General features: G+C 37.5%; 1 protein-coding gene across 1 annotated transcript in view; it reads right to left on the reverse strand.

The window, feature by feature from the left end:
* Nucleotides 1–24,011, reverse strand: part of LOC122794330 (adhesion G protein-coupled receptor F5-like) — a 419,444-nt gene that overhangs the window by 20,665 nt on the left and 374,768 nt on the right. Inside the window, exon 5 of the mRNA XM_044062635.1 lies at nt 22,063–22,126. Coding sequence (XP_043918570.1) covers nt 22,063–22,126 — 64 coding nt within the window. The remainder of the gene's footprint in view (nt 1–22,062; nt 22,127–24,011) is intronic.

Here is a 24,011-nt window from a genome sequence, read left to right on the forward strand (position 1 = left end):
CTAAAGTAGTGTGCCTCTAGATAACTAACATGAGTATTTTATTTAACAGATTCCCTTCATGCATTCATGTTTTATGGGTGATATGCTTTTCATTGACGATAGGTTCAGGGAATCACACTTCTTAAAGACTTAGTACTCACATTCTGAGTTCTTGGGGATCATTGCATAAGTTAGTTGTTCTTTTCTCTTAAGTATAACAAGCTTAAGGTTGGCTGTACAAAAGTATAGGTACAATGGTAATTCTGCCATTTGATAAGTGTTTCTGCTTGACAGGTAGCACCTGACCAAGGGAATAAATTACAAGATGAATAGAGCCAACTTTTCAACAAGTCATCTCAACAAAAACACATTTCAGAGTTTCAACTTTATGCAGTTGTAGCCCTCCCACATGAAGCAGTGTTGTGTAAATGTAATCTACAGTCTTTATAGGGCCACAGACATTTGATAATGTGATAATGACATTTTCATTTTAGTGCCTTTTTTTCTGAGTTTTTCTTGCTAAAGGAGTGGCTTTGTATTTTAACTAAGTTCTGTTAATGCATCCATAAGTAAACAAACATAATTAGTAAACAAGTTTAAAGTCAATTAAAAAGCAAGGCAATTATTCATTAAAACTGGATGAGAGTCAACTGGAGTGCTGAGGGAATATATTAGACAGAGCATGGCTGTATCTGGTAAACGTAAACAGAAAGACAAAAGAAAGAAGAAATGAAGAGACGGACAAGAGGCAGGAAAAAAACTGGTGAAAAAATGAAGTGAAAGAAAGCTGAAGTTAATAGGAGAGTAGTAGAAAAAATAATACAACAGAGAATTATCATTTTGTTGGATAGATTTTTTTTGGATGAATAATTGGTGCCAGTTTATATTTTATTACACATTTAGTTCTGAGTATTAGAGTTAACTCTTTCAAGATAATGCATTCTTTTCACCAGAAAGTAAATTTATTTCTTAAGAAACTCAGTTTCTCAGTTAAGAAAAACACTAGTAGGGTGCGTCACAGCCAGGTCAACAAATATATCTGTTAATAAATTCAGATTTCCTGCCCATATCATCAGATCACATAACTTGTTAACTTGGAAGGCAAGCAGACTGCAAAGACTGTGTACAATTTGCATCACACCCATTTAATTTAAGTACGTGGTTAGACTTAGGATCATATGAGGATACTAGGCTAATGGCCCTGGGGCCCTTCCAAGCCTAGCCAAGAGTTTATCCCCAAAAAAGAAACTACAGTCAGCACCTGTCACCCGTGTCAATGAGGGACACAGGTGGAACTCTTGGGATAAATGTGTGGTTTAACATCCACTCATCAAGGTTACACTTGAAGAGGGTCAGTGAGGTACTCTATTTGATGTGTATGGGAAGTCTATTCCAGAGATGGGGTAGCCTCTGGGAGACAAACCTGTGTCTCCAGCATGTTTTGTTAATCTTGCATATTAGATTTATGCCTTTTGAGTGGATAATGCATGAGGAGTTAGACTTACAGATATGGAGCATCTCTAGTAGGGCAGGGTCCGATATTGCCTTGTAGGCGAGACGCAGATCACTTCTGAGCAATCTGTATGATACCGAGCAGAGTGATAGTGATTTGAGCCTGTCCACATAAGACAGGTGTTAGAGACCATGGATTCTCTTTGTGAGGTATTTCTGTGGCATTTCCAGTTGGTGCAGGTGTTTAGAGAGGTACATATGAAACGGGGCATTATACTCAATTATTGGCCTAATGAGAGTGGAGTACAGAGAGGCAATAGCCTCCTTTTTTCTGGATGAAATCCCTTTACTTATGAGATGAACCAAGTAAAAGAATTTTCTGACCACTGCCATGGTTGATGAATGTGAGATTGTTGTCAACTTGAGTACCCAGGTCTCTCATCACAGGTTGTGTGCTTAGGGGGTTGCCATTGCTGTGATACTCAGTAGAGGCCGTGTTTTTGCTGGATGGTATGATAATACTTTTTTTGCATTTAACTTAAGGCCATGACTTTGAAACCAGTCATTTGTTGCTGTGAGACCGTCTTGCTGTATCTTAACATCATTTGGGGAGTCATTGACATGGTCTTTGCCTGAACCTCTGAGAAGTAGATGCTAAACAGTAGAGGTCTGAGGACAGATCCCTGGGGAACACCACTAGTGACAGGTCTGGTGTTGAGGTGGAGGTGCCTAGTTTGACCTTGTGGGTCCATGCAATGAGCCAGTTGCCCGTGCACCTGATGAGATAGATATTTATGCCACACTGGGGGACTGTGTCGAAGGCCTTGGCCAAGCCAAAGTAAGTTGTATGTACTGACTTTCCCTCATCCAGGGCCTTAGTGACAGTCTCAAAGAAGTCAACCAGGTTCAACAGGGAAGATCTGCCCTTGAGGAATCAAAACTGGATGGGGTCAAGTGCTTGGAGATTGTCTATGTCCTTGTTTATGCGATCCATAATAATATGCTCCATGGCTTTACAGAACAGACTTGTCAAGCTAATAGGGTGATAGTTTCCAGGTTCAGTAATGGCACCACCTTTGTGCAAGGGGAGGACAATGGCAGTTCTTCACTCTGCTGGAATGAAGCCTGTACTTAGGCTGTGGTTAAATAGGGTGCTCAATGGCAAAGCTAGTTCTTGCTGGATATGTTGCAGGATACTAGCAGGTCCCATGGAATGTGTGTTCTTTGCTTTTGATAGGGGCTTGAATCTACGCAGAGGTGAGGTGCAGGACAAGTATCAGGGATGTTGAATAGGCCTTTCAGAGGGTAGCGGGGGTGAAGCTTGCACTGAATCTATCTGCTAGAAGGTTGGCTAAGTCAACAGGATCAGTGTAAGTGGTACCGTTAAGTACTAATTTGGAACAAACCTAGGCTTTGCCATGGAGGTTCCTGATGTAACTGAAGAAAGCTTTGTGGTTTCCCTTTGTTTGGAGGCTAGTTTCAATTCATAATTGGCTTTTGAGGTTTTCACAAGTGATCTAATTCACTTGTTGAGGCTGTGGAGGGAGATTTTCCAATTTGGAATTTGTTCCTTTTTACCTTCCTTTTGTTGTAAAGCCTGTTGATAGAGGATGTCCACCAGACAGGTTTGTGTTTCCTTGAGGACCAGGTCTTAGTTCTGTTGGGTATGGCTGAGTCCATGTACCTATACAGATGCTTGTATACTGCATTGGTGTACTGTTCAGCATAGCTGTCTGCATTTTCTGAGGGTGCGGTGGTGTGAAGCTCCCTTAGGAGGTTATAGTCAGCTTTGGAGAAGTCTTTTACACTGCTTACAGCTGGGGGGAGTGGGTGTGATAGAAACTTTGAATAAGACAGAGTGATGATCTGATCTCACCAGGGAAAAACATACTATGGAAGTGGTGTAGTGGTCACACATGTTGATGAGAACCAAGTGCAGAATGTTATCTCCCATTGTGTGGGATGAGACAAGTTGATCTAGTGCATTAGACTTGATGAAGTCAGAGAATCATTGGGTGAGTGCATTATTGAAGGAATAGTTCACCTAGTCTATGGTGGGGTAGTTGAATTTACCAAGGATCAGGGTGTTATGGGGTACCTTGATGGATTCAAGTAGGTCCAGGTAGGAGGAGTGGGTGTCCTAAGTCATGGATGGAGGTCTATAGCTGGCTATAACTTGGATGGTTATCTTGCCAACTGTCAGTTGCACCTGGAGTAATTCCAATGCATCATGCTGGCAAACCATTTTGGAACTGTGCCTGTCCTTAATGAAGATAGAGACTCCATCACCCTTAGTCTTCCTGACCTCATTTTGGGGTTAGAATGTGTGGAATGAGATATAGCCTGGTAAGTCAGGGGTGCTCCTTGCAGCCCTGAACCAAGTTTCCATGACCACACAGACATTGTCATCTTCCAGTGTGAGGAAAGCCTCCAGTGAGTGCATTTTCAGGTTAAGGCTCCCAGTGTTAAGCAGAATAAACTTCAATTTGTTTTTTAGACAGATCTTTTATGTTGGAAAATTTGTCTTTGGGACATAGCTTAAAAAAGCACAATAGGGAAGTCAAGAGCTTTGGCCATGATCCAGAATTCCAGGGGTGACAGGTGGAGGCCATCTCTGGCAAAGCATCATGGCCTGTCAACCATACCATCCCAGGCAGGCAGATACCCTTGGAAAGACAGCAGAAACTAAGCCAATTGTTGAAGTCAATTATTTTTTGTTGGTATTGTGGCATCATTCTTGGTGAAGTTAGGATGTTGCTTAGGGCTAGGATCATACCTGCCTAGAACACATACTCTGAGAACATCTAACACATCTTTGAATTTTACAGATAGTTCTATTTCTGTGCATAATCCTAATATAAAAACTGCAAGTGGTGAGAAAATAAAATACATTTCTGACATGTTTTGGATGTTTTAGTTTTACCATCAACTTAGTTTTTCCTTATGACTGTACCGAACAAAATGATGTTAACTTAGGTCTTACCAGTAATTTACATGCAACAACAAAGCATTCCAGGTAATCCAAACATCTTTAGAACTGCTACTAACGCTATCATTTCACTAATAAATCATCATGTGTTAATTTCCAGTGTAGGGTGTTCTATATTTGATAAACAGTTGACAACTTGTTTTATTAGGATGTAAGACTCCCATGCTGATACACTTAGGATGAAAACATAGTAGCTTATAAACTAATGCAATTAGGGAGGTACTCTGGGTTAACTCTTTGATGATATGTCAGGTGTTTTCAGCTTCAAGAAAATTCACCAGCACTAACTGCAAATATAACTTGCTTTTCCATTAAACACTGTAAAATTTAATACTGTATATGGGAAGGAGATTACCCCCATCACTAAGATTTTGTTGTAAACATTTTCTATGGAACTGGTAATGCATACTAGTTGTACGTATTGGGTAACCCATTAGATTTTTGCACTACTTTATAGCCATTGTATTCACTGTTAACTTTACTTGCCAGAGCCTGCAGCAGTGAATGGCTATACCTCCTTGCACTAGGGCTCCATATTCTGCCTTTTTTAACAAGCTAGTCTATAACAGGGCAGATGAAGGAAGTTTGTTTTCTTATGCTTCCTGCTTTCAATGAGGAACATGCCCTCAGGTACTGCAATTGCATAGGTGGTGATGGAGCACCATTTTTAAAATCATTAACTGCTTTCTGATTTGCACAATCAGGGTAATGCAGTATTCTATTCTAGGCGAACAGCTGCTAAGTAAGTTTTAACACGAGTGTATTGGTGAACTGATGTACATTGTGGCTTTGGCTGGAGCATTGCTCCACTGGTGTCTTAAATGATATTATAATTAAAACTGCTTTTTCTTTGCAATCCTGTGGATGTTTAAAGGGTGTCAATTAATAAACTGCGATACTTAAGATTTGGTGTGTTGTTAGGAAATATTTCTCAGTGATTCAAAATGATTCTGTGCTCTGAAATCAGTATGTTGTATAGCTTAGATTAACAATGAACACACATTATACTAATAACCCACGGTTTGATATTTGCTTAAGTATACCTCATCCCTGTATTACTGAGCTATCTCTATTTTGTGTTAGCAGCTATTCTCTGAAACCTTTCTTAAATTATCATTTTTGCTGCATAGCCTTGTATAAATAATAACTGTGGGTATAAGCAGATTTTAAAAATTTCAGAATTGTGCAGCGAAGTACTATTTTCACCCTATCCCCTTCCTCTGTTCAAAATTCCATTGTTATTGTACTAAATTGGATGCCATGTATAAATTCCAAGTTTATGGTGATAATAAAAATATATGATTTGATAGGCACAATCAGTACACTTTGCAAGTAATTTCCTAAAAATATAATATTACTTTTCTCTCTGTTACCCTTACTGTATTGTCACATTAGCCAATAGAGGTATCCCTCAATTCATAATCCCTTTTCCATTTTTTATTTTTTGTTTACTACTTTTCAACATATTCAGCAATATATTCATCAATATATGTTTTCAACATACTCATCAATAACTTTCAACATACCATCCCCAACACCTCCCTAATCTAGTATGCAGATGATTCTACGATCGTCTGCACTGCTGACTCCCCCTCGGATCTACTACTTAAAACCCAGTCTGCTTTTGCAGTAATAGAAACCTGGATGCACAACAACCACCTGGTCCTAAATGGACACAAAACAAAACTATTTATCTTTACTCCCTCAAAAATATCCTTTAATAATTCCTCCTTTACTATATTCAGCCAGAACAATACCACAATTAAAGCTGGTCCAAACTGCCATCTTCATTATAACAACCCCTTTGAACATCACCCATCCCTGTCTAAGCATTCATCCAATAGCATTCCTAGGTTTCACAGCCAACCATAAAAGCATCCATAACAAACCGTCAGAGGTGCATGCCTGCATAGTATGTCATGATTCAGTTATACTTGTCACTGAAACCTGTTAAAAAAGAAAGCTGAAGAAATTGTAAAACCAGATTACAATATATTAAGACAAGACAGAACCTTCTAAAAGGAAGGAAGGATGGCATTTATTTATAAAAATACATTAAATCTTTCCCTAGATAAGCTCAGTCCTCCTGTAACAAATAACACTAAAATTCCTATATACTCCCTAAAGATTAATACTGACAAAGGTTTGTGTTTAATTGTAGCCATATGGAACCATTATTGGCACTACTGAAGAATTCCTCTGTTAGGCTCATAAGACACTATACTAGGTGACCTGGAGAACCATAGATAATGATAGTACTATGAATGCTATAAACCTATTTGTGCTTTCATGACTCATTTCTACACTCACCAGGTACAATAAAACACCTAACAGAACTTCCACAATTGATTGCATTCTTGCCTATTCCCCAAATAAAATCTAATCTGCTGTTTCCCTTCCAGATATCCTGAGTGACACCTGCATACATATGCAATAACACATCATAACGCTATCCAAAAACACTACTGCAAGCATACTCACAATCACTTCTATTTTCAGTAAACAGTTATTTATTTCCAACTGAAAATCAGTCAACTGGAGAGTGCCGAAAACACTGTAACTAGATGAAGCAGTAGGATTTTTTCAATCCCATGCTAAATGAACGTCAACCCTTCAGTCAGGAGAAACAAATCAATACAGACAAAGCAGGAAAACATGAAAGCAATACAACACTGCTCCTAGACATTAGAAATGCAAAAATCATAGCAACAGCACAAAAATGATCAAATCAGACAAAAAAATCTACTATACAAAAGAAGAAATTCCCAAAGCATTTTGGCTTATTATTAACCAGCAATTACACTACCCAACCACCACTCACCACTACTACTCAAGGCAATAGCATAGCCAACCAATTCAGTACCCACTTTACTCAAGCTGTGCCCCCATCCCTTCTTAACTCCTCTGCCTCTTCTGACAATTTACCACCTCTGTGAAAAAAAAAATGCAATCTTAAACTCTCTCACTCTCTCTCCAACCTGTTCTAACCACTATTATTACAAAAAAAAAAATATATATATATATACTCACTTCTTTGAAACTTAACACCCTTGCCTCTGATAATTTACCAGCTTGATATATCAAAACATCAGGTGATGCTATATCCAATTCCCATTTTAATAAATCAATAGCCATTTTATCCCTACTTTCAAAAGTACTTGAAATATATTTAGTCTCAAGTTTTCACCTGTATTACTGAAAACTCCCTTCTCTGTCCTGCATAGTATGTTTTTTATACTTATCATAGCACCACTCCCACTTTCCTGCTAAGTTTCTTAACCACTGTAAGGCAGAACAGAAACAAGGGCAATCTAGTCTCCCCTATTCATTTGTCATTATAAAGTCTTTGATACAGCATCACACTAAAAGCTACTATTAAAACTGTCTTCTGTAGGTTTACATGAAATCTTTTTATACTGGTTAACAGTTACCACTTAAGCAAATACCAGTCTATTAATTGACAAGATGACATCTCCTCCTTTCTCCCTGTCATGGTCAGTGTTCCTCAACAGGCAATCCTAAGTGCCTTGTTGTTCAATATATTCATAAATGACCAGCACATATCAACCAATCAAGCTACCATCATCCGATATGCAGATGATCAACATTCTTCTGCTCTGTTAAAAAGTTACAAAAGCTTAGCCAGGAATCTTTCTCATGCACTGAGACTTGGCTGACCACCTCACAACATCTCCTTAACCCCAAAACTCCAAATGGACCTTATACACCCCAACCAACTATCTTGCAAATAGAAAAAAAATCTCAATTCTTCCAACAACACTAAAGTACAGCTACTAAGCAATGTCACAACTCTGGAAGACATCATTGATGAAAACCTGAAATTTGACCACCATATGTAATAGGCAGCAAAGAACACCCACCAAAAACCTGAATCTCTCTACAGGGTCAATTAATACTCAACACAGAATACTAGGAAAAGCATTGCTTCTTCTCTGCTCATCCCAACACTACTCTATGCAGCCACCATACCACTCAACCTTTAATTGCCTTAACTGTCCTTACTGGGACAATGAAACAACAAAGTGGCTAAATTTGCCACAGATAAGAACTATAGATCTTACCACTGGCACTGATTTAGGGAACATCACTGACTAGAACTAAAACTTTTCTTAACTTGCTCACAATTGGTAACTACCCACAAATTCATATATAAATCAAATAAATGTCCAAGTATAAATAATATCCTCCATCACTACTCCCCTAGCAGAACACTTCGCTCTGCCAATAAAATGCTACTTATTTTTACCAAATTAAACAATACTATTCCTCTAGGTCTTGTGGCTTTGGCTGGAGCATTGCTCCACTGGTGTCTTAAATGATATTATAATTAAAACTGCTTTTTCTTTGCAATCCTATGGATGATTAAAGGGTGTCAATTAATAAACTGCGATACTTAAGATTTGGTGTGTTGTTCGGAAATATTTCTCAGTGATTCAAAGTGATCCTGTGCTCTGAAATCAGTATGTTGTATAGCTTAGATTAACAATGAACCCACGTTATACTAATAACCCACAGTTTGATATTGGCCTAAGTATACCTCATCCCTGTATTACTGAGCTATCTCTATTTTGTGTTAGCAGCTATTCTCTGAAACCTTTCTTAAATTATCATTTTTGCTGCATAGCCTTGTATAAATAATAATTGTGGGTATAAGCAGATTTTAAAAATTTCAGAATTGTGCAGCGAAATACTATTTTCACCCTATCCCCTTCCTCTGTTCAAAATTCCATTGTTATTGTACTAAATTGGATGCCATGCATAAATTCCAAGTTTATGGTGATAATAAAATATGTGATTTGATAGGCACAATCAGTACACTTTGCAAGTAATTTTCTAAAAATATAATATTACTTTTCTCTGTGTTAGCCTTACTGTATTGCCACATTAGCCAATAGAGGTATCCCTCAATTCATAATCCCTTTTCCATTTTTTATTTTTTGTTTACAACTACTTTTCAACATATTCAGCAATATATTCATCAATATATGTTTTCAACATATTCATCAATAACTTTCAACATACCATCCCCAACACCTCCCTAATCTACTATGCAGATGATTCTACGATCATCTGCACTGCTGACTCCCCCTCGGACCTACTACTTAAAACCCAGTCTGCTTTTGCAGTAATAGAAACCTGGATGCACAACAACCACCTGGTCCTAAATGGACACAAAGCAAAACTATTTATCTTTACTCCCTCAAAAATATCCTTTAATAATTCCTCCTTTACTATATTCAGCCAGAACAATACCCCGATTAAAGCAATAGCTCACTCTACGTTGCTTGGCATCACCATTGATGAGCATCTAAAATATGACATCCATATTCAAACAACCATCAAAAAAAAATTAGTTCTCCTTTTCAGACACAATCGCTACCTCACTCCCTCTACTAGAAAGACATTAGTTTTCTCCTATCTTCTACCTTCTCTCATAGACAGTGCCCCATTGCTCACCAACCTCCAACTTGGCCTACAATCCAAATAAGAATCCTGTTACAACAAAATCAGCAAATTCACCACCACTCCAAATATTCTTCCCATCACTGTCTATCCCACCAATCTCTTCAATGGCTAGAACTACCTAACTACATAAACCTACTTAAACTCACCACAGCCCATAAACTAATTTTTAAACCATCCATCTATCCTGCTCTCTCCAACACCTTAACTCCCTATATTCCTAACTGCTCACTCCGATCTGAAAATAAAAAAATGCCTACAAATCCACAAACCCTCCCAGTCCCCTGGCTACTTTTTCCTATCTTACTCCCTAGCGAAGTTATGGAAGTCACTCCCCTTCTCCCTATGAAACACCTCTAACCACACCATCTTCAAATCTCACCTACACACCTACCTTACATTTAAATGGATTTTCCCCTGCTCTTCCCATACATTAGCCCCTCCTCACTCATCTTTATTTTCCCAGCCATGTCTGCCTCTCCTCTTTCACAGCATACTTCACATACATCACCTCCAATCTGCCTATTCTGCTGGACTGCATTTTCTTCTCTCATTGTCATCAAATCTCTGATTTAAATTTTTCGTAACTGATGATGTTTAAAAATTACACTGCAAAGATTAATAGAATATAAGTCCACTGTCACTACAGCTACTCTGTATATTATGTTATTTCTTAACACTTGTTAAATTGGTTCTCTCAGTATATATATTCTCGCCATTATGCATGTTTTGTTATTCATTGTCATTGTTAATGGGGCTTTTCCCCCCTGGGCCTCCACTGAAAATGGGCTCTTCTTGGCCCAGTGGACTTCCCCGGTCATCAAAATGAAATAAATACATGTATTTTTTTGTTTTAAAGATGGGGTCAGGGTGTCACTTTAACAGTGACAATCATGTAGAGCAAAGATTCACATCACCAGGTGGGTAGCCCTGCCATGGCTGTTTTTTTCTTACCACACACTCACATGCACACTCACACCTATGTACAATTTAGAGTGTCAAATCCACCTACTACATATCTTTGGACTTTGGAAAGTAGGAGTTAACTGAAGCACCTGGAGAAAACCCGTGTGAACACAGGGAGGACAAGCAGGCCCCATACAGAAGGCACCCCAGATGAGAATCGAACTGGAGAACCTCTTGCTGACAGGTGACAATGTGCTGTCCTAAAACAATAATGGTATCCGAGTTGTAAATTTTAGCTATTATATACCCACACTTACTCTGAAAGTATTTTTACTTTTATTTCACAGAGTCCCAAGGCTGAAAATTGCCTGCTGCTTTTGTGTGTGTTACATACCTATACGTTGTTTTGCTTCCTTGCCCATAACCTACTTCCACGTCAGTCAGCCTGTTAATTTCTCAGCTCCTTTCTTTTTTGATCTACTTCACTTTTCTGTCTGAACTACATTATTTTATATCACACTCTTTAGCTAAACTTTATCTCCATTTTCATGTCGTTGCCCAAAATAATGCATTCTCTGCTACTGAGCCTCAACTACTAAAAATGTTACCTACATGTGTTGGAGAGTTTCATAGATTGCTGCTCAATTGAAGTTAGGTTGTGCTCCTAGTGCATCAGGTGTCCAGTCAACCATTCATTTTCTAGTATGTTTAAGTAAATATCTAAAGCATATCTTACAGTCATTGCAGCTGGACTCACAGTTGGAATGGGCAACATGGTAATGCACACTATCTGCTCTAACTTGTTAAGCCCTTAGATTCTTTGCCTATGCTATAGCTCTTGATACCTTCTTGTACTAGGGCTTCATAAATGTTTAGAAAATAGTCACTTATGGGGTGAACCTGCTCCATTTGCCCTTGCTGTGCTCAGGCTTAGTCGGATCCCCCATCTTACCCCTAAATACCACCCCCTATTTAAATTTTGCTACATACCTTCCCAATCACTGGCAGATATTCACCAATCCTATGTCTCTATATTCCCTGAAATGCTCCATAACTCCACCCACCAACACTGTACTTCTTCCAGTTATACTTACTCCAATCCAACACTGTCCCTACATGATACTCTTATATCACTCCTTTACTACATACTTATGCATTCTGTACTCTTTCAGCAACCTTTATCTCTCACCAAAGCCTTTATCACCACCACACAATATATAACCTATATAGCCTCACCTCATATTACAGACATCTTTCTCTTCAAGTACAATAGATCATCTACTACTTTATTAAATAGCACTGTTTTATATTACCTTTATCTTCCTTCTAGCTAGCCTCTGGTGCAAAATTCTACTTCGTCAGATAATCATATTACTATCTTTCACTTTTCTAGCCCACCAAACATCCTGTCAAGATCTTCTTCTTCACACCTACCAGACAAATCACTGTATAAGTTCACTACTACCAAACAATACCCACTTTCACTTCATACTAGCTCCAAGTCTTTTTTTACTACAATAGTTATCCATCTTTTCAAATATAGACATACCCACTTCAACTCCACCCCTTGCAAGTTAAGTCTCAGCATGAAGCTGTAATAGAAGCAACCCTATATATATTCCCTATGCTTCCTTTATCTAACATCATATGGTGACATTCATTCAAACACTGGTCCAAACTGCCATCTTCATTATAACAACCCCTTTGAACATCAACCCATCCCTGTTTAAGCATTCATCCAATAGCATTCCTAGGTTTCACAGCCAACCATAAAAGCATCCATAACAAACCGCCAGAGGTGCATGCCTGCATAGTATGTCATGATTCAGTTATACTTGTCACTGAAACCTGTTAAAAAAGAAAGCTGAAGAAATTGTACCACAAGATTACAATATACTAAGACAAGACAGAACCTTCTAAAAGGAAGGAAGGATGGCACTTATTTATAAAAATACATTAAATCTTTCCCTAGATAAGCTCAGTCCTCCTGTAACTCATAACACTAAAATTCCTATATCATCCCTAAAGATTAATACTCACAAAGGTTTGTGTTTAATTGTAACCATATGGAACCATTATTGGCACTACTGAAAAATTCCTCTGTTAGGCTTTATCTAACATCTCACAAGACACTATTAGGTGACCTGTAAAACCATAGATAATGATAGTACTACAAATGCTATAAACCTATTTGTGCTTTCATGACTCATTTCTACACTCACCAGGTACAATAAAACACCTAACAGAACTTCCACAATTGATTGCATTCTTGCTTACTCCCCAAATAAAATCTAATCTGCTGTTTCCCTTCCAGATATCCTGAGTGACACTTGCATGCATATGCAATAACACATCATAACGCTATCCAGAAACACTACTGCAAGCATACTCACAATCACTCCTATTTTCAGTAAACAGTTATTCATTTCCAATTGAAAATCAGTCAACTGGAGAGCACCGAAAACACTCTAACTAGATGAAGCAGTAGGATTTTTCAATTCCATGCTAAATGAACATCATCCCTTCAGTCAGGAGAAACAAATCAATACAGACAAAGCAGGAAAACATGAAAACAATACAACACTGCTCCTAGACATTAGAAATGCAAAAATCATAGAAGCAGCACAAAAACGATCAAATCAGACAAAAAATCTACTATACAAAAGAAGAAATTCCCAAAGCATTTTGGCTTATTATTAACCAGCAATTACACTACCCAACCACCACTCACCGCTACTACTCAAGGCAATAGCATAGCCAACCAATTCAGTACCCACTTTACTCAAGCTGTGCCCCCATCCCTTCTTAACTCCTCTGCCTCTTCTGACAATTTACCACCTCTGTGCAAAAAAAAAATGCAATCTTAAACTCTCTCACTCTCTCTCCAACCTGTTCTAACCACTATTATTACAAAAAAAAAAAAAAATATATATATATATATATATATATATATATATATATATATATATACTCACTTCTTTGAAACTTAACACCCTTGCCTCTGATAATTTACCAGCTTGATATATAAAAACATCAGGTGATGCTATATCCAATTTCCATTTTAATAAATCAATAGCTATTTTATCCCTACTTTCAAAAGTACTTGAAATATATTTAGTCTCAAGTTTTCACCTGTATTACTGACAACTCAGTTCTCTGTCCTGCATAGTATGTTTTTCATACTTATCATAGCACCACTCCTACTTTCCTGCTAAGTTTCTTAACCACTGTAAGGCAGAACAGAAACAAGGGCAATCTAGTCTCCCCTATTCATTTCTCATTATAAAGTCTTTGATACAGTATCACACTAAATGCTACTATTAAAACTGTCTTCTGTAGGTTTACAGGAAATCTTTTTATCCTGGTTAACAGTTACCACTTAAGCAAATACCAGTCTATTAATTGACAAGATGACATCTCCTCCTTTCTCCCTGTCATGGTCAGTGTTCCTCAACAGGCAATCCTAAGTGCCTTGTTGTTCAATATATTCATAAATGACCAGCACGTAGCAACCAATCAAGCTACCATCATCCGATATGCAGATGATCAACATTCTTCTGCTCTGTTAAAAAGTTACAAAAGCTTAGCCAGGAATCTTTCTCATGCACTGAGACTTGGCTGACCACCTCACAGCATCTCCTTAACCCCCAAAACTCAAAATGGACCTTATACACCCCAAACAACTATCTTGCAAATAGAAAAAAATTCTCAATTCTTCCAACAACACTAAAGTACAGCTACTAAGCAATGTCACAACTCTGGAAGACATCATTGATGAAAATCTGAAATTTGACCACCATATGTAATAGGCAGCAAAGAACACCCACCAAAAACCTGAATCTCTCTACAGGGTCAATTAATACTCAACACAGAATACTAGGAAAAGCATTGCTTCTTCTCTACTCATCCCAACACTACTCTATGCAGCCACCATACCAATCAACCTTTAATTGCCTTAACTGTCCTTACTGGGACAATGAAACAACAAAGTAGCTAAATTTGCCACAGATAAGAACTATAGATCTTACCACTGGCACTGATTTAGGGAACATCACTGACTAGAACTAAAGCTTTTCTTAACTTGCTCACAATTGGTAACTACCCACAAACTCATATATGAATCAAATAAATGTCCAAGTATAAATAATATCCTCCATCACTACTCCCCTAGCAGAACACTTCGCTCTGCCAATAAAATGCTACTTACTTTTATCAAATCAAACAATACTATTCCTCTAGGTCTTAGACTACTTGAAAACATAAAGTCCATTAAACTGTAACTAAAGAACTACCTAATAAAAATTGGCTATTGTATTGTTCCGCACCTGGATAACTTCTCTAATAACTTTACTCTTTAATACTCACCAACCAATGTAACTATAGAGCCTCTAATGGAGCCTATCTCAATTTAATTTAAATAAAACTGCCTTCTTACCCATATATCTCTTTTCAGCATCTTTAAATATCTTTATTACCCAGAACTACTGTATCCACTATTCAAACTTCTATATGTCTCCATTATCAAGTATTGCCTCCTTCACTTTACTGTAGCTATAACTAGTTTTTAACCTATCAGTCCATGCTGTATTATTTACATTATCAGAATGTTTAGTTAATTTGTGACTTCTGTATACTGTTTACATTATTTAAATGTCATATGTATATAATTTTTATTTAAGACAGTTGCATCATTCTACATGGCATTCAACTTATTTTTACTTTTTGTTTGTCTTTTTACTGGAGCTTTTCCCACTGGCCTCCATTGAAAGGAGGTAGGTTTTCTATCTGGACAGGCTATCCTGGTTAAAAAATACAAACAAACAAGCAATAAAGCAAGTAATCAAACAATAATCAACTAGCTAGCTAAATAACTAATAAATAAAGAAGGTGTTATGATGAAATGACTCAAACTGTAAAGGGACAATATCAATTAATTTTTATCATCTAAGTCTATGGACAGTTAGGTCAATGCATGTTTTTTAAAATAGTAGTTTCTGATTTTTGTCTATTGACTGGTTTAGTTTTTGATGTTATAATCACTGTTATTAAAAAAGGAAAATTAAATCTCTGGCTGGGTATCATGAACATACTGCAACATGTACACCTTCATGTACATCTCATTGTGCCTTTCTGGAATTCAGAAAACACCCTAAAATGATGGTGCATGCAGCTCTAACATGAAGACATGTAGCACAGTGTATGGTTTTCCCTGTGACCATGCTGAATGGAAATGAGGCAGTCCAGGGAACAGGTATGTGCTAATTAGTTATGGGTTCTCTCCTGCTCCCAGAACCATCTCCAGGAAGGCATCTTCACACCAAGCGATTCAAGAACTTACATGACCATATAGATCAGCATGACCTTCCTCAACTTGGCATGTTATAGAACATTGCCAAAAGTTCATGTTCAACTACGTGCCATATCTATGCTACAGAGATCATGAGTAATGACGAGACACCAGGAAGAATTTATAAGTGAATTACCTTAATGGCACTAATATTACTATTCGGATTGGGGTGGGGTGTATCTACTAGCCACTATGGATGCAGTATACTTAATTGTCTTAATAATCACAACATCCCTAATGGGATTGAGGGGTGGGTGGAACCATTAGAAACCAGGGAAGGAATAGAATATACTTAAGTGTCTTGAGTACACCAAGAGCAGTACAAGGAAAGGGGATGGTGGAATTCACTAGATATCAGTGATTACACTAAATTTAAGTAACTTAATGGCACTGACAGCAGTAGTGATCAGGGGCAAGGGATTCACTAGATACCAGGGCAGTTTCATAATTGTACATACTGTACTATGTTGATTGCAGGGGTACAAGCTAGCTACCAAGTGTATGTGAAGTAATATTATTTTAACTATTATGGGGGGGGGGGGTGAACATTGGAGATCAGAGAAGTCAGGGATCGATGTGGGGACTGTGGTGTGTGTCTTTGTATTCTGTGTACTTGTGTCCATGAGAGAGTGATGGAGAGTGAAGGGAAGCCACTGCCTACACAAGCAGAAGTTTACTACAGCAACGTGCAGATCAGCAATGATGTACACATTGTTGTAGTAAATGTAATTCAGAGACATGTAAATTAGACAAGCAATCATTATCTCATTGCAGCTAACATGCCTTTAAATGCCCAATTAACTCTTCATGTGAGCAGGGTCTTTAGGCCTTTTAATGAAACACTTGTCCTACTTTTGTCATGAATGTTTGAGTGGCATACACATTAATAGGCTTAGCGGGATCTTTTTATCTCATGAAAGAACAGTGACAGATAAATAGCAGACGCTTTTTCATGTTTTAATATTTATGACTCTAGATAAGATGGAAAAAGCTAGTATTGTTCAACACACACCAAACATTTTTAAATGAAAAAAATGTGCATAACAAAATGGAAGTGTGCTTCGTCTTTACTGACTAGAGCAGGAAGGAAAATAACATAAATAATGTTAACCAAGTAAAATAAATATTGTGCTTGCTTGTATGGTTAAAGAGTTTTTCAACCTCATTGTACAGATACTATTCACTTTTGAGAAAGTGATTCACTCTGAAACAAAAGTTCTACAAGGAAATAATGGTTAAAGTTTGAAATAATGACAAAGTATACTATTATTCAGTCTGTATTTATATTAGCATATTTATGGATAAATGGGAAATTCTGATATGGTAAAAGATACTTGAAGATTAGAGAAGATTTCACAGAGTGGCTCTTTGATTGCAATAGGCAGAAAATGTTTCTGCTAACTCTAATTCCAATTTTGATATGATATTGTAAAGATTTAGAATAGTGGTTGAATGTAAAGAAAAATGTTTGACATAAATGTATGTTATAAAGGAGACAATTGGTGAGAATTACTAATGTTCTCTCAGCTTGTTCTAATTGGCCAACTTAAGTTGGTCAACAAGCACAAAGAAGAGAATCTTTGATTCAGAGATAATGTAAATCTACACAGAGAAGCAATTACCATGATTCAGAGATAATGTAAATCTACACAAAGAAGCAACTAATTACCATGTCAAGAATCTTTGATTCAGAGATAATGTAAATCTACACAGAGAAGCAACTAATTACCATGTCTCTGAATCAAACACTCACCTGAATAAGCTAGTGATTTCCTTAGCAGCCTATGAATTATGGTAATATAGTTACTCCATAACACGTCATCATTATCAACCCCCTTTTTCCCCCTTTTTCTACACAGGAGTCATGGCATTGCATCACCTGTCACCAGCTCTCTCAATTCAATGCTGCTGTGCTAGCTTCTTTGATAGTCAAGCCTGACTGTCACAGGATTTCTCTCACATAATACATTCATCTCATTTCTGGACAGCCTTGTTTTCTCTTGCCTTCTTCCTGCTTGTCCAACATTTCCTTCACCTGATCATCTTCTGCTTTCCTGCACATGTGCCAGAGCCATCAAAATCTGTTCTCTTTGACCTTCACTGCAATTGGAGATACATGTGCTTCTGTCCTGATGTTGTCATTTCTTCATGTGTACGACAATGTGCATCCTACCATCCATCTCAGATACTTCATCTCCATCAAATCTAGCTTCCACAACTGTCCTGCTTTCACTGACCAGGATTCTGTACCATGCAGTAATACTGGTTTCACCACTGCTTTGCATACCTTACTTTTAACCTTTTTTGGCATTCTTCTGACATGCACTTCCCATGACACTATAACACTTCATAGGATCATAGGAAGTTACTAGACTATTGGCCCTGAGGCCTTTACAAGCTTAGCCAAGTATTTAGCCCATGTTCAGACAAGTCAGCACCCAATGCCCCTGTCCAGCAGGGACACAGGTGGAATCCCAGGGGTGTATTTTCTGTTCCCCATCCAGTTATCCAGGTTGCACTTAAAAGGGTTAATGAGATACACTGCTTGACATAGAAAAGGAGTCTATCCCACAGAAGGAGGAGTCTCTGGGACACACATCTTTCCCGGCAACAAGTCCTATTGATGTCACAGACCAGGTTGAGGTTGTGGGTGTGGTTTACTCGAGTGCCGCTTGACTTGTGGATATGCAGCAGTCCCATCAAACTCTGAGGTTGCTTTGTATGCCAGAGGTCACCTCTGAGGAGTCTGTATGAGACTGACTAGAGGGACAGAGCCTTTAACCTTTCTGTGCAAGGTACATGTTTGGGGCTCTGGATTCTCCTGGTGAGGAACCTCTGTGGTCTGTCTGGTTGCTTCATGTGCTTTGTGAGGCATGTGCCGAAAGGGGTACTGTACTCAATAATGGGTCTTATAAGGGAAGAATACAGGGATATTATGACCTCCTTGTCCCTGGATGTGATACCCTTACTAATGAGGTGGGACATGTAGAAAGCTTTCTGTACAATGGAAGCAATGTGGTGGTCAAAAGACAGTTTGCTATCAACCTGGGTGTCCAAGTTCCTCACAACTGATTGTATGCTTAGAACTTTGTTATTAATGTGATAATTAGTGGGGACATCACTCTCCCCAAAGGGTATGATGATGCATTTTTGGCATTCAGTTTGAGGCCATGTTTCTGGCACCAGTCATTTGTATGGGCAAGACCCTCTTAGAGGATGTCCACATCACTAAGAGAATTTATGACAGCACACAGCTCGCAGTCATCTACAAACCTGGTCAGCCATAGCCCACTGGTTTTAGCCTGCACCTCAGGTAAAGTATAGCCCAAACAGCATTTGCCTCAAGTCCAGTCCCTGAGGTACACTGCTTGTTACAGGTCCACTGCTTGAGGTGGCTTCCCCTATTTTGACTAGGTGGGTTCTATCAGTCAGCCAGTTTGCTATCCATCTGGTAACATATAGACTGATGCCTAGTTGACAGAGTTTAACTATTATACCTGAGTGGGGAATGCTGCTAAATGCTAGGAGTCTAAACATGAAACTGCACTCATAGCAAGCATTCTTAACCCTGTAAGATGCTGACATTTGTGCAGTCACAGAAACCTGGTTCAAAGCTGCAGACAGCACCCTGGCCTTACCTGGTTACTCATCCTATTATACATTCTGACAACAAACTGTGAACAGCAAAGTCGAGGGAGGTGGTGTTTCAATGTATATTAAAGACACACACAACTCCAGCCTGGTCAAACAGTATGATGCACAGGAGACACTCCAGGTGCAGTTAAGCATTGACAAGACCCCTATTCAAATCATAGCTAGCTGCAGGCCCCCAAATTTGACTCAGGATGTCCATTCCACCTATCTGGACCTCTTTGAATCTATCAAGATTCAAACCTTTACCATGATCCTGGATGACTTTAACTACCAAACCATAGATTTGAAAAACTACTCATGCCAGAACGCAAATGCCCCGAGATTCCTTGATTTTGTCAATGCAAAAGTCTTGGAGTAGCTAATTGATACACCCACGAGAGGTGATAATATCTTAGACTTGGTATTAACCAACATGAGTAACTACTGCAGCATCCCTACACTATCATCCTCCCGGGCATGATCTGACCATATAGTGGTCACTTTCAAAATCAGCATCTCCCCTGACCCCCCTCTAGTTAGGGACAAACAAAAAGACTTTTCCAAAGCTGATTACAACCTCCTGAGGGATGGTATAAACAACTTCACAGCCCCTTTCCCCTGTGTTGGAACTGACACCAATGTCCAAATTTAAACCAAAGTACTATACAAGCACTTATATAGATGCGTGGAATCAGGAATACCTGACAGGACAAAATCATCCTCCGCAAGGAAGAGTAAACCTGTCTGGTGGACATCTGCAATAAATAAACTATATAACAAAAGGAAAAAATTGCTGTCCAGGACCAAGAAGGAGCAGGTGCCCAAATGGAAGCAATCTCTCCTTAGCCTGAACATGCAAATAAGAGCACTAGTGAAATCCTCTAAAGCAAACTTTGGGTCCAAATTTGCCACATCTACTAGAGACAATCATGAGGCCTTCTTCACATATGGTGGCAATCTCAAAGGAAGCACCCAGATTTGTTCAGAGCTGGTGGTCCAGGACACCACATACACAAATGCTGTAGATATAGCCAACCTACTGGCTGACAGATTCAGTGAAATCATCACCTCTCTGCCCCCTCCCCCCCATTAGGAAATCCCCAGTACCTGCCCCTCTCTCCTTATCTCTAGGGAACAGGTCAACAATGCCCTCTCAAAGGCAAAAAATACTGTTAGTACATAAATGAATGGGGAAGGTAGGGAAAGGAATATGTTGATGAAATATATATGTCATGTTTTTGTAATATCTGAAAAGAAAGGTAAGAGCTTCAAACATACATAATATTTATGTTATAAAAGTGGAAAGGTATATATATATATATATATATATATATATATATATATATATATATATAAGATATGAAGAGTCAAAAGGGAAGATATAGGTTTAAAAAGAATAAAAAAGTCAAAAGGGAAGATGTAGGTTTGAAAAGGATAAAATTAGATATCCGTTATATGTGTCGACAGGTTGCATGATAGGAAGAGTTGGTGTCAGTTTTGATTTGATTAATTTATACCTAATTTCTAATATTTTTATTTTATGGTATACCTTTACATCTTCCCACTATGCAGGTTTATATAGCAAATTGAATATGTATTTCTAGCATGCATTTATATAATTCTAGTAATAGAGATCCCTTTTCAGCATTGACACCTCCTTTGGAATCTATAACATCCACCTTAAATACTAGCAATGCAGGTATACGGGACTAAGCCAAATGGTGGTCGATTAGGAGTGCTAAATCACCTAACTACCACTGCATTGCACTGCAGTCACTGTTGGAATATGTCACTTAAGATTGGATAGAACCAGCTGGGTTCTTTCTTTGCTGGCATTAAAAAAAAAAAAACTTAAGATATAAGCTACTAAGTCATGGACTAACTATAAAACACATGCAGACAAATAAAGACATTCATAGGAAAGCCATTCACTTTTTTCCAAAACACAGTTCTTTGAATTAAAGAAATTCAATCACAGTGTTTTAAAAATGCTGTTTTCCCTTTATGGAGTCACAGAAGAAAAAAACAGAATGCAGCATCTTAACATTTTGCAACATTTCTCAATGTAATAGTGACCTCATAAGTTGTTATAATAAGTAAAACACAAATTTTTCGCATATGGCTTTTTGCACTGCTTCTACCTGATCACATATCCATGCCAGATTCTTTTAGAAAACATAATCTATGCTAAGTATCACAGTTTTTTTTTCTCTCTTCATAATGTTATCATAATTTTAGGAAAATATGATTTCAAATGTGGATTTATTTTTACCTCTTTTATTGAAAATGCCAAATGCTCTTGAGACTGGTCCTGATGAAGGTGCAGAAAACGTAGTCTGAAAACAATAAAAATAAAATATTCAACAGTATTAAAACCATTACCTTTCACATCTGAAATATTAAATAGGCATCAAATCTATTGTTGGCCATTGCATTATGTATTGCAAAAGCAAATTTGCAACCTCACTGCTTTGTTATGTCCTTTGCATAATCCTTAAATATAAAGTATCTATTAAATGTAATCAGTGGAAGAAAAGGAATCATAATAAATGTTTTGGCTGTCATAATTTTCCAATGGAAAGTGCTAGAACAGTGCACTATGTAGATCAACCAAGATGAACTGCAAATGAATAAAAGTTTCATATGATGATGATAATGCCTGTTGAATGCATGTGCTGGCATAAAATAACAAAAAATATATATTTTAACTCTTTAGCAGATCTACGCTATAGAATGGCTCACCTCTAGCAACCTACATATATCCTTACATTCCATAGCATATTCTGAAAAATAAAGTTAAAAAGCATAACACAAACAAATGTAAATAAAGTGCCATCAGGAAAAACAGTGCAAACAGCAATTATATCAAGGAAAAACCTTCTTTACAATGATACTATTCATTACATTTATGGTCTTTGCTTCAGTATTAAAATATATTATAATGCATGCAAGTCCACAATAATATTTTCTCTAAAATGTCACAAACTGTCATATCTTGCAAACTGTAAAACATAGACATATGCTGTCAGAAAAGATTTGATAGCTATACATAAGTTTTTATCTGACAGTGAGAAATTCCTGTTTGAGTGCATGTTTACTGAGATATTTACAGAAATATAAAACATATCCTTAGCTGAGTAATTAACAATGTAAGTAGCACTGGATATCTCCCAAGATATGCAACTTAAACTGTAAAGATCAATGGCAGCTTTTGACAACATTATCTAAGGTTAAACATGATGCTATGGAATAACATGTCAGAGACTTGGCTTTGGAATACTAATTACTTATATAAATATTGCTTTGCTTCATAGGTAATTACAAACAACTAGAACAATACTTCCAATAGAGTAAGTGGACACTGACATATTTTTTGTCTGTCACCATAGAATTTCACACTGAGTAATGTGAGCTAGAATGCATTGTTTCTGCATGCAATAAAAATAATAAAATGTATGCTAAAGTATTTTGGCAAAGAGAAGATTGCCAATCATTCACAGCAGTTAGTTGGTCAGGTTGATAAGTACTGGATTGGAATAACCCAAGTGTATTTCCAAAAGTTATGAATGACATATCATATGTTCTATATTTACAATAGTAAGATGTATGATGTCATGTTAGGAGTGACATATGCAAGCAGTAGGTACTAACAGAAATGCCATTAGAACATGATAATATGAAGAACATCTGAGAAGTAAATGCCTGACAAAGCAGTTATGGACATTACATATGTTTCATATCTGCATGAATATTGAAAAGCAGTGTGATCTACAGATCATACATCATTTGGTATGGCAAGATGGGCAGCATGCTATTGTTATCTATTTATTTATTTATGTGTTTGTTTGTTTGTTTAAGAGGACAGTACAACTGTGCATATAGTCTGCCCTTTTGAACAGAGACCTTGGGAGAAAAATTCAACATGAAACAAAAATGCAGAAATGATAGATACACAGAATTCATAAATAAATGTTTTCTTAAATGATATTATAACATTTTCAAATAGAACAAATAGTACAATATGAACAAAGACAACAATAAACCACAATATGAACTATAACAAAAGGAGTGTGGTTATGAAAATAACAACTTTTGACAACAATTTATATACAAAAAAGTTCAAAGGGGATATCATATATTGAAATCCAGGCAAAGGATCCACCTTATATAAGCATAAACACCTAAGAAGTAACAGAGTAAAAAGTTTGATTTATATTACAT

This window comes from Protopterus annectens, chromosome 2.part1, assembly GCF_019279795.1.
Source record: "Protopterus annectens isolate FY-2018-M chromosome 2.part1, PAN1.0, whole genome shotgun sequence".
Taxonomy (NCBI): Eukaryota; Metazoa; Chordata; order Ceratodontiformes; family Protopteridae; genus Protopterus; species Protopterus annectens.